The sequence below is a fragment of the Podospora bellae-mahoneyi genome, chromosome 6 (assembly GCF_035222275.1).
Source record: "Podospora bellae-mahoneyi strain CBS 112042 chromosome 6, whole genome shotgun sequence".
Lineage (NCBI taxonomy): Eukaryota > Fungi > Ascomycota > Sordariomycetes > Sordariales > Podosporaceae > Podospora > Podospora bellae-mahoneyi.
Genome location: NC_085885.1, coordinates 2,875,780 through 2,890,395, shown reverse-complemented (window position 1 = coordinate 2,890,395; position 14,616 = coordinate 2,875,780). Strand labels below are relative to the sequence as shown.

Sequence of the window (14,616 nt, the reverse complement as noted above, 5' to 3'; positions counted from 1 at the left end):
AGAGGAAAAAGAATGATAAAATAAATAAAAATATATGAACTGCTAATCATATCACTCAGCCCATAAGTCATGGGCTATTGATAGTTTTGATTAGCTGGATGGCAAAAAGGAAGTGGAAGTCATGGTCAAACCCCCAGTCTACTCAGCAATCCCACAGACGTATACCGCGGTTAGGTAGGTCGTAACCACCAGTTATGCAATATCACAGCCCTCATCCCTCATGCCATGGAAAATTGCTGGTTGTAGGATTTGAACCTGCAACATCTAGTTGCAAGCGGGAATTGAACCCGCAGTCTCTAGAGGTGGCGCAACCCTTGACAGTAGCGTTGACACCTTGACCAAGTGACTGCTCTGATTTTGATACCTTTGGCATGCCGACAGTTGGTCTAAGAGGTGACAGGTGTTGGGCCTTGCTCCCATTGGCTGTTATCGTCTGGCAGTTGCTCTGTTTATGGCAGCTCCCTAAAGGCTCGTGCCAGGTGAGATGGGCTTTGCGAACGAGGCCGTGTTTACTCTTGGCTGTGACGCGCCTTTCTCTGCTCCTCGGGTCAACAGCCCTTCTCATTATTTTGATCCAGCTTTGGTTCTCGACGTTGAGCATCCTTCACTATTGAATCCGCCAGACAAAGGCCCATCTCCGTCGTTATCACACATGAAGGTTAAGCAAGCTTCTCTCTCAAGTCACCATTGTCGGACAGAATCGGACAAGCCAACAACGGTCATTCCAATCAGAGTAATCGGCACTATCACGAAAGAGGTCTAATTAAAAGAATCCATTCTTTGTTCTCCATTACATCGCTCACTATCAAAAAGCGTCCTAAATGATTCTGATAGTAGTCATGGTCCCGGCCTCAAAAGGAATATCCCACCACGCAGGTGCTTTCCACTGATAATCGCCATGGGCCAGCTCAATCATCCCCACCCGCTCATACAACTGCTCATCGGCATCTACCAACACCAACAACAGGAGGTACCGATACCGATATATCGGATCCAGAATCCCTTCAGTGTCGATACTGGTACCAAGCGGCATACCAAACACTGCCTGTCCCTGTCGGATGATAGGCTCTTCGTTTGTGGTCTGAATATCAAGGAACCCACGTGCTCTCGATTCTTGAAGATTAAGATCGATCCCAAAGCTACGTTGGAACCAGCCCGCCCACTCCAGTGTGTCGTTATGCACTGATTGACTGGATGTTCCAGCCAGCAAGTTCCCCTTGAGCGTCAGACAACCATGAGTGGTCAGTCTGCTGGTGCCACCATCCACCTTGAGATTCGTGGCAGGAATCATATGAACCAAGCCCAGACCTTGTGCTGCAGCTGAAAGCGTATGATACGGAGGGAGCTCAATCTTCTCGACAACAGTACCGCTATCCTCCCACCATGGCTCCCCATTCCCGAGATCCGATCGAGACCAATACTCACAACATGTACCAACCGAGAGCCAAGACCATGTAGGAGCTTTTGTCGTATCCCTATTTGGTCTAGGATCCGTCGGCCTTTTCCCCCTTCGAGTTGCCGTCCCAGTATGCCAGGCAAGATCACACAGAAAGCTATCCTCCCATAGTCCCGCGGTATACAATCCCTTCCTTGAATGCTGTATCTCTACTGCCAGTCCGAGAATAGCAACCGCTCTGTCCGATATTTTTGTCAAATCCAGCGCGGTATAAGCCCTGACCATATCATGCCAGACTCTCCGCTGCTCCGACACCGGCGCCTCCCTTGGCAACCGCGTCTGAATAGCCTTGATTTCCAGCCTAGATCGATCCGCGGTTGTCAGCCAGCTAACCCCCTCAGGGCACTCACACTCCACCGACTCCATACATTCCCACACCAACTCATCCGAACAACAGTGTATGATCCTCCGAGATAAAAGCCTCTCCTGATAAACCCACCCTCTCCCAAGCAGCGTCTTCCCAAAATGAACATGACTCGGCGACCCACTCAAATGCTTATCCATCAACCTAACCTCAAACCTATAACCCGTCCCATCCTTCAATTTTCCAGCCACAGTCCTCTCCCTCGTCGGAACCAACGAATCCTCACACCCAAACCCCGCCGTGCCAGCTACAGTCACAACCGCATTCTGATAAATCGCGCACATCTTCCTTGACTCTCTATACCAATCCTCCGCATCATCCTGGACAATACAAAGACTATCAATCCAGAGATACCTCACCCCCAGCTCCCTTGCAATGTCGATCGCATCCTGGAACAGCTTCGGGATCTTCTCCCAAGGCAACCCTTCCTTCCAATCCCCCAACGTCGCCCGGGTCGTGGTAAGCGGCTGACACTTCCCCCACCGATGACTAAGACAAGCATACCTCCCCCTTTCCCCCACCCTCGATTCATACAACCTCACGCCCCCATTCCCAGGTAACAAATCCAGCACTCTGCTCGGTAATACCGTCACCCCCTCAGGAAGCATCACACCCCCATAAGACCTACACATCTCATGACTTGCCCGACACCGCCCCAGCCACGCCTTCATTTTTTCTACTTTCCTTTCCCACGCGAAACTTTCCTTGTTCAAGGCAGCCGGGGTCTTCATCAAGTTCCACCCCCCAGTCCCACATAACCCATCATCCACAAAGAAGTTAACAGTCTGCCCCTCCGTCCAGGGTGTCACCCTCGCCGGTGTTCTGAACTGAATCAGCAACCGATCTTGCTTCTCACTGCTCTGTTGCATGATCAGCATGACCTGCAGCTGGACGCATTTCAGCTGGGAGGGCGTGAACCAGACTTGCAGGGCGTCGGTGAGGATCTTGCAGAGGGAACAGTCTTTTTTGGTGGCGTGGGTGACGGCTGCTTCCCAGAGGATGTGATGCTGTCTGTGGGGGCGGGGTCGGTGGGTGGAGAGGAGGAGGGCGAGGAGTTGGTCACATTGTGTTTTTGGACCATCATCCACGAGGGGTTTGGGAGAAACCATTGCAGCGGCTACAAGCAACTCGAAATGTGTTTCTGTGAAAACGCAAAGGTAAATGATCAAAGAAGAGGGAGCCTGTCAGCCTGTTGATCCTCGCTTCCTGCCTAATCTACATTACTCCTGACCAACCACACGTGGCAAATTCCCACGCCGCAGACATGCACCAAACAAACCGACACTCAGCTCCACTCCTTAATAATAACATCCGCAGCCTTCTCACCCAGCGCATAAGCCGTCGAGCTCGTGTGCGCACTGATAACCAAAGGCAAAACACTGATATCCACCACCCTCAACCCCTTCGCCCCGTGCACCCTCAGGTTGTTATCCACCACACCCCCCTTATTCTTCGGTCCCAACGCAGCAGTGCAGCACGGATGCTGATAACTCAACGTCGCAGCGCTCTTGATAAACGCCAACAACTCCGCATCACTCTGCACAGCTTCACCCGGGGCAGTTTCCACCGCGCCGTAGCGCTTCATCGTGGGTGTGTCAAGCAGTCTTCGTGACCACTTCACATTAGCAAGCTGCATGTCAAAGTCGACTGGGTTGCTGCCGTGTCTGCTGTCAACAATGGGCTGAGCAAGATGATCTGCCGGGTTGAGGCGGACCGTCCCACGGCTGAGGGGATGAAGAAGGATCGCTGGGGCGGAATAACCTGTTGACCATGGGGTTTCGAGGTTGGGGGCCTTGGGGTTGAGGAGGAGCTTGGCCAAGACGGCGAGCTGGTCTCTGTAGCCTCTGGCCAGTGCTGCGTTGTCTCTGTAGTCGGCTGGCAGGAAGGATGCTGCGGATCCATCTACTGTCTGCCTGATGATTTTGCGAATGATGCTGAGGTAGTTGGGTGTGGTGTTTGGGAGAGAAATGTAGATGGCCTGGTTGCCCAAGGCCATGGTGTAAGGACCGCGCGCTGGCACCTCGTCAAACGCAGCCGTGGCATCAGCCTTGAAAGTTGGGTCGGCCATTTCCTCTGGCATTGGGGTCCAGTTTCCAGGCTTGGTGTCTATAGGGACCATGTTAGCATAAGGGTTACTAGAATTTAGAAAAAGAAGGATAATTTGTGGGGATGGATGACATACAGTTCCAAGCCACGCCTGTGCTCCCAGGATGATCCTGAAGATTGGCACCGACTCCTGGCAGTTCAAGCACCTGTTGAATTCCAGACGCTGCAAGGATATTGGCAGCACCGATGCCGCTTCTAAGAAGAACAGTGGGTGTGTGGTAGGCGCCAGCCGAGAGAACAACCTCAGCATTGGCGGCGATGTTGAACCGAGCATTGGTGGTTAGCGATCGGACATCGAGAAGTGGAGGGCCAGAATTGACTCCGTTGGGGTAGACGACTCTGACTGCCTGATGCTTCACAAGCAGATCGTAATTGGAGCGAGTCCCAACTACATCGGCGTAGTGGCCAAGCCCAGCATGAGAACGTCTTGCAGTGATGGGATGCTGTGAAGTAGGAACTGCACAGAGACCCTCTTTGTCACCGCCAGCGCAGTCCTGACGTGTGCGGACACCCAGCTCTCTCCAGCCGTTCAAGACGACGGAGTTGTCCGCCCATTGGAAGGGGGGAAAACTGGAATGGATGGGTGTCGTGCCACCGTAAGAAGAAAGATCCCATGTGTAGTTGTACTGCTGAGCCACCTGTGCTGATGGTGCGGTGAACTTGATACTCTGTGTTCGTTGGGGTCAGTCTCTATGGTCAATTATGCTCTGAAATGTTACACGGCACCTTTTTGAAATAGGGAAACATTCCCCGCCAGTTCCAGTCTGAAGAAAGGCCGAGCTGGGTCCAGGAATCAAAATCGTGACGTGATGGCCGATCGAAGAATTGGCCATTGATAGCACTGCTTCCACCGACCACTTGCCCAGCAAAGCTGAGGGCCGTCAAGTTGTTGTATTCGGGGTTCGGCTGGGAGAAAAATACCCAGAGGGAGGCGCTTTGAAATGAATTCGGCCCATACCAGTCGACCGGTGGATCAAAGCTTGATGGAGCGTACTCAACATCGCCGTACTCAACAACCAGTACAGTTTCTGGTTCTCGGTTAGCTGTATGACGATGTGGATGATCAGATACGAGAGATGGCTCACTCTGTGGAAAGACTTCACTCAACCGATCAGCTACCGTGAGACCACTTGTACCTCCGCCAACAATGACAAAGTCATAACTCTCACGCAACTGGGAGGCCTGACGCTTGATATTGGCATGTGGTGTGTTCAGCCCGGTGGTCAAGCCCACCAACGAGGCAGACGCCAACAGACAGAACTTGGAAAGCGACATCTTGTCAGGCCCTTGGGTTCAGAGGGAGTGATGGTGATGGGACACCAGATCCTGTCCCGAGGTGCGGACTCCATGGCTTTTGTAGGTGTTCGCGGGTGGTTGGCTCACTGCATGACTTGCCAGCGCCTTGCCAGGTTGGTAGACATGTTGTGATGTGATGCTGACTGCCCTGACCTAGCCCTAGAAACATGCTACCGAACCCGGCAAGGTGTGCATCGGGACCAGGGATAGGGGACATGTTGGACGGGTTCATTACGACCTACCCCGCTTGCCCGAGAAGGCTGCCCAGAGCCATCCTCGACATCCGACTGGTCGCCAACATCACTATTGGGCTGAGCCATGCATATGGATCATGGTGTAGTCGAACCCAGGCCCGGAGCTACAGCATTTCTTTGAAGAAGGGCATCACGCAAGGCACCCTGGTGTCCTGGGGTAGTTGGATGATTGAGTGCCGTTGAACAGGGTGGGAGTTCCATGGGCGAGTGATCATGACAGAATGTTGCATTAGCTGCTATTTGAGCGTCTTGGAGAATGCAGTTGGAATAGTTCTGGGCAAAGTGAGGCAGGGGTGTAAATGTCGAAGGATGCGGTGCCAAGGGGATGGGACATAATACCTTAGGTAAGCAAGTTCGCAGACGCACAGCTGAAATAGCCAGTGGGTCCCTGTTTGAGGCCGCTGTTGGGTGTCGCACGCCGCCAAGCGTCCCCTGTCTGTCACAGGCGGGAAGTCGGCAACCGTTTCCCCAATTGCCCTTTCTCTGGGGGCTGTCGACATCCCGGAAGACAATTTTGACGTCAAACCGCCCTGGAACACAAGCACGCGACGTTGCCCGAACACATTTCCATCGATGCCAGCTCCAACACCAGCTGGACTGATGATGAGCATCTCCCTACAGACCTAGAACGACCAAGATAACAACACTCTTCACCACGCTCATTTGCCTTGCCCGTGGCCATCCAACGAAGACGGTTCCTCCTTTCCATCATTTAATCTTGCCTTGCCTTGTCCGTTTCTAGAAATTGGCCATCCCTCCTTTTTTCTTGTTGCCCCCTCCGCCATCCGCGCGTCTCCCGAATGTGCACAGCGCTTGCGCAACATCCTACACACAATGCCTTCCGAAAAACAGCGGTACGAACCGGTACCTCCGATACCGACCTACGATGAGGCCGTCGCCAGCGGCAGCAACAGCGACTGGCAGCAACGAGATCTCGCCCCCTCCCCGATTGACGATTCCGGAGCCGGCGCAGTAGAGGGGCAATCCCTTCTAAGGGGCTCCCGACATGCACACAATCCTACAGATCCTGCCTCACAGCGTGGCAGCCGACCAGGTGGCTACCGAGCGCCAACTGTTGAAACTGACGACGAAGACAGCCTGTTCAGCTCCGATGATTCCGATTCAGATGAAGAGACCCGCCAAGTGCGCCGGGAAATGCAAGAGCTGGAGATTGACGACTCGGACGTGCGCGGGGGAAGTCGGCCGTCGTGGGGGAAGCGCATAGGGCTCTCACTACCACAATGGCGCTGGAGGTGGAAGTGGAAGTTACCAAGATTACGTCGCCGAGCTGCAACGGCTGAGGAGAGCAATACCGACCCGGAGGCGGCAAATGCAGAGACAGAAACACCAGCCTCGCGCTTTGCGTTCCCCCAGTTTGGGAGCGCGGCGCTGCTGCTTCTGGTCGCCCGCATCCTCGCCATCTTCATGCTCCTGGGGTTTCTCTACTTGATATTCGCCAGCGACATGTTCACCAGCATGGCCAGGAGAATGGGAAGCACCGCGTTCCCGCCGGAGAGGATCAGGCTGTACATCGAGAATTCCATGAATCCAGATCATCTTGCAGAGTACTCCAAGCGCTACACCAGCTATGCGCATTTGGCAGGGACCGAAGGAGATTTTGCGCTCATGGAGTACACCGAAGCCCAGTTCCGTCGGCATGGATTGGAAAATGTTAGGCGAGACACGTACCATGTTTATCTCAACTACCCCAAGGCTGGGGGCAGAGCAGTGGAGATTCTGGGTGACGACGGTAAAGTCAAGTGGACGGCCAAGTTGGAGGAAGATGAAGTCGGTGGTGAAACGACAGGCCGTCAAACATACGCTTTCCATGGACATTCCAAGTCAGGGGATGTCAAAGGGCCCCTGATTTATGCTCACTACGGCTCGAGGGAGGACTTCCAGACGCTAAAAGACAGAGGCATCGACACGAAGGGTGCGATTGCCTTGGTCAGATACTATGGCACCCAAACTGACAGGGCACTCAAGGTCAAGGCTGCTGAGCTCGCCGGATTTGCTGGTTGTCTCATTTACACAGATCCAAAGGATGCCGGGTACCTGAAGGGTCCGACAGCACCATTGGGCCGTTGGATGCCAGCTGATGGTGTCCAGAGAGGCTCCGTCAGTCTGATGAGTTGGGTAGTGGGTGATGTGTTGACTCCCGGCTGGGGCAGTAAGAAAGACCAGCCTCGTGTCAAGGTTGACCAGGCCGAGGGTCTCGTCAAAATCCCCAGTCTTCCCCTTGGCTGGCGCGATGCCCAAATTCTCCTTCAGCATCTCAAGGGACATGGGCAACATATTCCCGATGGCTGGGCCGGCGGTGTCCCTTCCATCGATGAGTGGTGGACCGGCAACCTTTCATCACCCATTGTCCGCCTCAAGAATGAGCAAGATGAAATCGAGAAGCAAGCTATCTGGAATGTCTACGGCCGCATCGGTGGCATTGAGCAGGATGAAAAGTCCATCATCATCGGCAACCACCGCGACGCCTGGGCCTTTGGGGCTGCCGACCCCGCCTCTGGAACAGCCGTCATGATGGAAGTCATCCGAGTGTTTGGCAGCCTCCTGGCGCAAGGCTGGCGCCCCTTGCGCACAATCGAGTTCATGTCCTGGGATGCGGAAGAATACAACCTCATCGGCTCGACAGAATACGTCGAGCAAAACGACGACTTCCTACGTGAGAACGCGCTCGCCTACATCAACCTTGACACGGCCGTGACCGGGGGCGAGTTCCACGCCGCCGGCAACCCCGTCTTCAAGAAGCTCCTGCTCGAAGTCCTAGCCAGGACAACAGACGAGCACTACCCCGACCCGAAAAACCAGTTCAAATCCCTCCTCGACCTCTGGAACGAACGCTCGGCCGATCTGGAAGGACTCGGCGCCGGCTCGGACTATGTCGCCTTTCAGGACATCGCCGGTACCGCCTCCATCGACCTCCACTTTGATGGACCTGGCTACCCGGCCCACTCGTCGTACGAGAACCATGACTGGATGGCTGTTGAAGGGGACCCGTCTTGGGTCTACCACACTATTCTTTGCCGCGTCGTCGGCCTTTTGGCATTTGAGCTGTCTAACCGCCCAATCATGCCGTTTGACATGCCCGCTTACGCGGATAAGCTTTCGGAGTGGGTTGGTGATTTGGAAACCTGGGCGAGAAACCAAACAGGTTACGACGAGAAGATCTTCAAGGTCACGAAGCTCAGAGACGCGGCCGATGAAGTCGGGATGGCGGTTAGGAGGTTTGTAAAGTGGGAGACGGAGTGGGAGAATAAGGTTATTGCGACGAATGGGTACGAGACGAACGGGTTAGGGGATATGAGGGCTGAGTATAATGCTAGGATGGGGAGGTTTGATTCGGATTTGTTGGATATTGATGGGGTGAGTTTTTTCTTCTTCCTCTCACGGCGTTGGGTGTGTGCTAATAATGGGAAATTAGATACCGGGAAGGAAACAGTTTAAACATGTGGTTTTTGGGCCGCAGAGGTGGTCGAGTTATGATGAGGGGTATTTCCCTGCTGTGAGGGACGCGATTGAGGACGGGCAGTGGGAGGAGGCGATGAGGAGATTGGAGAAGGTGGCGGGGATTATGGTCAAGGCGGCGGAGAATTTGGCTGCGAGGTGATTTTGTTTTCTTTTTTGTTCTTGGTTTTTTTAGTTTGTCCTAGACCTTTTTTTCCTCGAGGAGGCTCTGTTTTGAGGGGGTTGGGTTTTGCATCGCATGGCGTTTCGGCTTTTTCCTTTTCTCCTGGACCTATAACAGTCCACTGCAGCTTACACAAAACTTTTCCTTGTCTTTTGTTTGTATTCTTAGTCCCCGCCATTTCTTGTATTTATTTGTAAAGGGGAGAAGGAGGAGATCTACACAGAGCAAAGGGGGTTGTATATGAGAAAGACGATCTTAATCGAGAAAATGTTCAAGATAAACTCAAGACACCAGCAAGGGTGCACGCAAAGAACACGGGAGGTTGTCACAGAATTGTACTTTTTGCATGGTCTCCCATCCAATAAACTACCTATCAATACGCTCGCTTTCCCTTAACCTTATCCCGTCTCATTAATTCCACATCACCCCTACACTCACCCCAGAAACCCCTCACTTCGGCGTCAACACCACCCCCTCATACTCCTTACTCCTGATAATCTCCAACGTTTGCAAAAAGTGCTTCTTGCTAGCGTCCACACTCGCGCTGTCCTGCTGGTTGCCAGCAAGGTTGGAGTGTATAAGCTCGATAAGGCCGTTGAGGTATTTCGTTGTGACCTGCCACCAATATCAGTACCTGCCAAAGGATGGGCAACAAGGAAAAAACAGCATACCGACTCATTCTTCTGATCAAAATAATACACATAACGGTCCAAAATCTCGACAAACAACTCAATGCTCGTCGCAGTCTCCATGCAGCTATCCGCCACCCTCAACGCCCGCTGCAGACACTCGAGCACCCTCTTGCCGTCACGATAAAGCTTCAACTTCTCGTCAGCACAACCCACATCATCGGATATCCCAGAGAAACTTACATCCCCCGCTCCCTCCTCCTCCTCCCCCGCCCCGGGTGTAGCCCACCACAAATGACTAGCCAAATACACAGCCCTGCACTGATCCGGCTTCCTCAACAGCTTGCTCGCATGCTGCGCACACTTCGTAATCAGCGTATCATAATTTTCCTTCCCAAAGTTCCTCGTCCTGTGCAGCGCGCTCGCAATAACACAAACAGCCTGAAACTGCGCCTTCGAATCGCTCACCGCCTCCTCGTACACCGTAAAGGCCTGCGCAAAAAACTCATATGCCACCTCCTCAAAGCCGGTCTGGTCAGCCACCTGCCCGCACGAGCAAAAGAGCCTCAGAGACAACTCCGCCGCGCCGGAGCCATTGACTCTTGTGTAGAGCGTTGAGACGGCAGAGTGCAGAAACTTGAACAAGGCCGAAGACTGGGAAGACCAGTTGTCGTCGTAGTGCTCCCTCTTCTTGAAGCGGCGCGCGAGCTTGAGGCCGGCGGTGATGAGCGGTGGGGTGGTGGTGCGGATGCGCTCGTTGCCTTCGGCGTAGGCCTTTCTCGTCATTTGCAAGAGGCGGAATTGGGTGTCGTTGTCTTCGGAGTGGAGAAGGTGGATGAGTCTGGCAAGCCAGCCTTGCTCTTCCATTGTCTCGTCTGTCTCGAGGGCACGGGCGCGGGGCTGGACGACGCCGGGATAACCCGCTGGTGCTTGGGACCCTTCCTTGATGAGAACTTTGAGGATCTCGAGCACATTCTCTAGTTGTGCGGGTGTGGAAATGAAAGTGCGGTTCTTGAGGAGGTGCCTGGCTACCTCGCCGGCTACCGCCCTCCGAGTCGGGTAGGTCTGTGATTGGAAGAGAGGAACATATGTTGGGAGAGAGAGCGCAGTAAAAAGGGACACATATCTCCGGAGCGGGCTCTGGAGAAGCGCCAAAAGACTTTGCTGCGCTGGTTGCGAATGAAGATCTGGGCTGTTGGCGTGCTCCTTCACCTTGCTGTTGGCATAGTCGAAGATTTGATCGACATAGTCCAAACGCTCGGGGTAAATGTTGAGGGCGAGATTTGTCAAAGAGACACAAAGTGCAATTGTATCTTGAATGGGGAGATGTTGTGCTTGCACAAGATTCTTGACCTGGCCGAAGAATATCTCGTACAGCCGGACGTTTTCCGGAATGCCTCGCCGCTTCTTGGCTGGCTCAGCCTCGGGGTTGTCCACTGCGGTCGCATCGGTATCAGCGACTGAAGGGGCTGGCTGGTTATCGTCTTTATTTAGTGTTTCCGCTGTCGAAGAAGCATCTTCCGGATTCTGGTCCCCGTTTCGTGGGACTTCGGCTGTATCAGTTGGTGGCTCCGCACTTGGCGACTCTGCGTTCAGTTTGCCCAGCTTCACCTTCTCGAGCAACTCTGCCAAAGCGTCCTCCTCCATCTTGCCCCTGTCTTCCTCTGTCTCGACCTGTGACTCGCGTTCTGCATAACTTGACAGCCTGTCCATCAGGCCTATCACAATAGCCTTGACGTCGACGTGGGGGTTGAGCCTTGAGACGGCGCCAAGAAACTGGTCCAATGTGTAGAGGTGGAACTCGTCTGGGAAAACCTGGGTAATAACCTCGAGAAGATATTCTTGGGCCAAGACGTCTCGACATTGGACAACCTGCTCGAGCAGGGGCGCGAGGATGCCATTCTTGTAGGCCGGAAGGTCGACGAGCTGGCTTAGTCGCACGATGTTGCTCCCCACTAACAGCTGAAGCTCCTTGCGTTCTTGGGTCCGCTGGTCCCGCTCTCTTGAATGTCCTTGGTGCTGGAGACGCACCCACAATTTGTTCATCTCGACGAAGTTGGTGAGGACAAAGTTGATCGAGTCCTGGAGGTTTCCTTCGGGCCCGTCGGAGTCGCCGGTGGGCAGATAGTCTCTGGCTTGGCCCATGAGATAATAGCGCAGAAAAAGTCCACGTATGGGGTGCTGAACGCCACGGCTCATGTCCATCATATCCTTCATGAGCTCTTTGACAGGGGCACCCTCCACCGACATGTAAGCCGTCCCGACCGTCATCATCAGGTATAGGCGTGGGATGATGTTGCCGGCATATTGCACAAGTTCGTAAAGATCGGCAAGGTGGTTGACGGGATGATTTTCGCGCAGATGGACAGACAGATATCGGAGGGCATCGAAAACTGACATGTATAATTCGTAGTATTGCTTCGGGCCGAGGCTGCTTGTTCGAAGCTCGGAGACGAGAGTCGAGCTATAAGGTAAGGCGTTCAGTCAGCACGCGGTGCGGCTAGCACGACAATTGACAGTCAGAAAACAGACCAGCACTTGAGGGCATCCATAAGCTTCCCGGGAGTATCCAGGCATTTGCGCATCATGGCTGTTTGCTGGCGCACGGCAATTAATGCATCCTCAAGCAGGCGGGCCTGGTCCTCAGGCGGCGCGGGGGTAGACATGTTGCGGATGGGCTGCTTCAAATGTATCGGTTGCCAGCGTCCAGCGCAGTATATGTATGGATGGGATGGTGTAATTTGGTTACTTCGTAGATCTCGTGATGGCGGGTGTTGGGTCTAGATCTAGCGGGCAAGATGACGACGCAATGGAGAGCATGGCAGCAGCTGGGTGAGCTCGTTGATAGCAGTGTTGCTGCAGGGGTATCGCCCACTGTGTCAGTTCCACAGTCAGCGCACTGGAGATTACGTAAGTAAATCTAGCGACCAAGCCAAACCCCGGCAACACGTGAGTGTTCCACTTCGTCAATGGCTTGCTTTCCCTTATCTTATCAGATTGTGGCTTGACCATCAGGTACCGTGAGAGTATCTATCGTTTCACATATCTAACTTCTCATTTCAGCACACCGTGAAGACATTTTTACTGCTTGAATAATCAAGTCGGTCACTGCCGATTATGTCTTCACCGCAGCACGAAGCACCCCGAGAGAGCTTCCCGAGCGACTACGGGGCAGCAGGCAGCCGGAGCGCCATGGCAATTGGTATCCGCTACCATCCTCATAAGTACGGAACCAGTTGAACTGTTGCAGAATGTGGTGTGGTGTGTCGAAGTTTAAAATGGCCACTTTAGAAAATTACTTCTTGTGGGTTTCGTGTTCTGAAACCTTGACATCCTTTCCACCTGGCACCCTCAATCATACATGTTCACGTCCGACTCCAACAGCACAACAACAACATGGTTGGCCTCAAAGCCCTACCGCCAGAGATCTTATTGAAGATCCGTAGGCATATCGATGGTGTCAGGGATGCACCAGGCAAGAAGTGCACAGATCCAAAATGCCTCACTGGCATCGACTACATCTCCAATGTAGCCACAGTGGCCAGCCTGGACCGCCGCTGTCACGCCATTTTCAACCCAATCCTCTTTTATTGCTGGGGTAGCGTCTCCGCGATGTGATGGGCCGTCCAAAATAACAATGTCGACGTTCTCAGAGCTGCTCTCCGCCATGCCCCCTCCCCTGAGATCCAACAAGATCTTGTCAACCGGGAAGCCTGCATCCACCAAGAGAGCGTGCCTTGACACGGCCCTTGGAGCTTGCGTGCTCCCGCGGATACGACGAAATCGTTTCCCTCCTTCTCGATGCGGGTGCAGGTCCTGGGCTGGGCACAGCAAGATCAGCGCCTATGCATTGGTATTGCCCGTGCCTGGCGAACTTTGTTGATCACGTTTGAGTCTTGTATCGGCGGGGACGGAGATGATGTTCCCTATGACCGAACGAATCCCCTCGGCCGCGCCATTTGCGGTGAGCATACAAGCACTGCCTTCCTATTGCGCGGAGCGAACGCACCGTTCCCTGAAATTCTTCAAACACCCAACCACATGACCTTGGGTGCACTATGTTCCGCTATCGCCCATGGTAACGTGGCCCTTGTCACATACCTGTTTGCTCAGTTGCGCAAGCGGGGAGAGGTGGACTCTGATGAGGAAGTAATCTCTTCCTACGGCCTCGATAGAAGAGATTAAGTCGCATTCTCAGTTGCGTCGTTTCTGGGCCAATGTGGCGACTACAACGCAGTGATTACCATTGCTGGTCTAATAGAAAGCCATCGTGCCGCTTACGGGGGGAATTTACCACGCGGCCCAGACGACTTTATCGCCGACGTATGGACCGCCTTGATTCATGGCAACTGGTTAGCTGCCTGCGCTTTAATCGATGCTTTGAGTGACCCCCTCGAGTATTACGACGCAAGTGAGATCCTGCAGAAGTTGCTTCACTACGAGAATTGGACGGCACAATATTGGCAGTTCCGGCCCCATTATGTGGGTTCTGGTGATGAAGGAGACGATTATGCCCGGGAAGACTCGTGTACAAAGAGGGAGAGGTGGCTCTCGAAACCCCAAGATATTGGCTTTGTGGCACATACGACGAACCGAGCTGTGGATAAGCTCCTGGAAGTGTTTTTCTGCGCGTCGAGCTCGTGTGACTCCTCATCCGATGCCGATCGACCTTGCTCCCGAACGATTAACCCTCCACGAGCTAGAGACATTGATTGTTATTCCCGAAATCACTGGTAACAGTGGTCCCCATTCCTCGGGTAGATTTTCAACCCTGCAATGGGCAATCATAGATGGGGAGATTGCCTCGATCCGACTGCTGTTCCAAGTCTCAGGCCGGCCTGATAATGATCTTTCACCACTGGTAGCATACT

The 14,616-nt window shown here is 53.6% G+C and overlaps 4 protein-coding genes across 4 annotated transcripts; 1 reads left to right on the top strand and 3 right to left on the bottom strand.

The window, feature by feature from the left end:
* Nucleotides 1-817: 817 nt before the first annotated feature.
* On the bottom strand, nt 818-2,929 carry QC761_0096380 (uncharacterized protein; the record flags this gene model as incomplete). The annotated part of the gene is made up of 1 exon (XM_062873029.1): nt 818-2,929. The coding sequence occupies one exon, from the start codon at nt 2,927-2,929 to the stop codon at nt 818-820; it is 2,112 nt and encodes a 703-aa protein (XP_062729845.1).
* A 176-nt stretch (nt 2,930-3,105) lies between these two features.
* Nucleotides 3,106-5,810, bottom strand: QC761_0096370 (uncharacterized protein; the record flags this gene model as incomplete). The annotated part of the gene is made up of 4 exons (XM_062873028.1): nt 5,012-5,810; nt 4,653-4,954; nt 4,003-4,594; nt 3,106-3,926 (listed from the first exon to the last, which is right to left on the bottom strand). The coding sequence occupies exons 1-4, from the start codon at nt 5,199-5,201 to the stop codon at nt 3,106-3,108; spliced, it is 1,905 nt and encodes a 634-aa protein (XP_062729844.1). The 5' UTR covers nt 5,202-5,810.
* QC761_607540 (uncharacterized protein) lies at nt 5,604-9,490 on the top strand. The gene is made up of 2 exons (XM_062881185.1): nt 5,604-8,851; nt 8,910-9,490. Exons 1-2 carry the CDS (start codon nt 6,311-6,313, stop codon nt 9,093-9,095), a joined length of 2,727 nt encoding a protein of 908 aa, XP_062729843.1. The 5' UTR covers nt 5,604-6,310; the 3' UTR covers nt 9,096-9,490.
* vps35 (retromer complex subunit Vps35) lies at nt 9,416-12,616 on the bottom strand. Its single transcript, XM_062881184.1, has 4 exons — nt 12,278-12,616; nt 9,989-12,209; nt 9,788-9,934; nt 9,416-9,731 (listed from the first exon to the last, which is right to left on the bottom strand). The coding sequence occupies exons 1-4, from the start codon at nt 12,409-12,411 to the stop codon at nt 9,567-9,569; spliced, it is 2,667 nt and encodes an 888-aa protein (XP_062729842.1). The 5' UTR covers nt 12,412-12,616; the 3' UTR covers nt 9,416-9,566.
* Nucleotides 12,617-14,616: the final 2,000 nt, after the last annotated feature.

What these genes read in the sequence shown, in the direction of transcription:
- QC761_607540 (XM_062881185.1), top strand. Translation starts at nt 6,311, where the DNA reads ATGCCTTCCGAAAAACAGCGGTACGAACCGGTACCTCCGATACCGACC. An exon ending in ATTTGTTGGATATTGATGGG is followed by an intron (nt 8,852 to 8,909) that starts GTGAGTTTTTTC and finishes ATGGGAAATTAG; the next exon opens with ATACCGGGAAGGAAACAGTT.
- vps35 (XM_062881184.1), bottom strand. Translation starts at nt 12,411, where the DNA reads ATGTCTACCCCCGCGCCGCCTGAGGACCAGGCCCGCCTGCTTGAGGAT. An exon ending in ATGGATGCCCTCAAGTGCTG is followed by an intron (nt 12,210 to 12,277) that starts GTCTGTTTTCTG and finishes CTTACCTTATAG; the next exon opens with CTCGACTCTCGTCTCCGAGC. An exon ending in TTGATCAGAAGAATGAGTCG is followed by an intron (nt 9,732 to 9,787) that starts GTATGCTGTTTT and finishes TATTGGTGGCAG; the next exon opens with GTCACAACGAAATACCTCAA.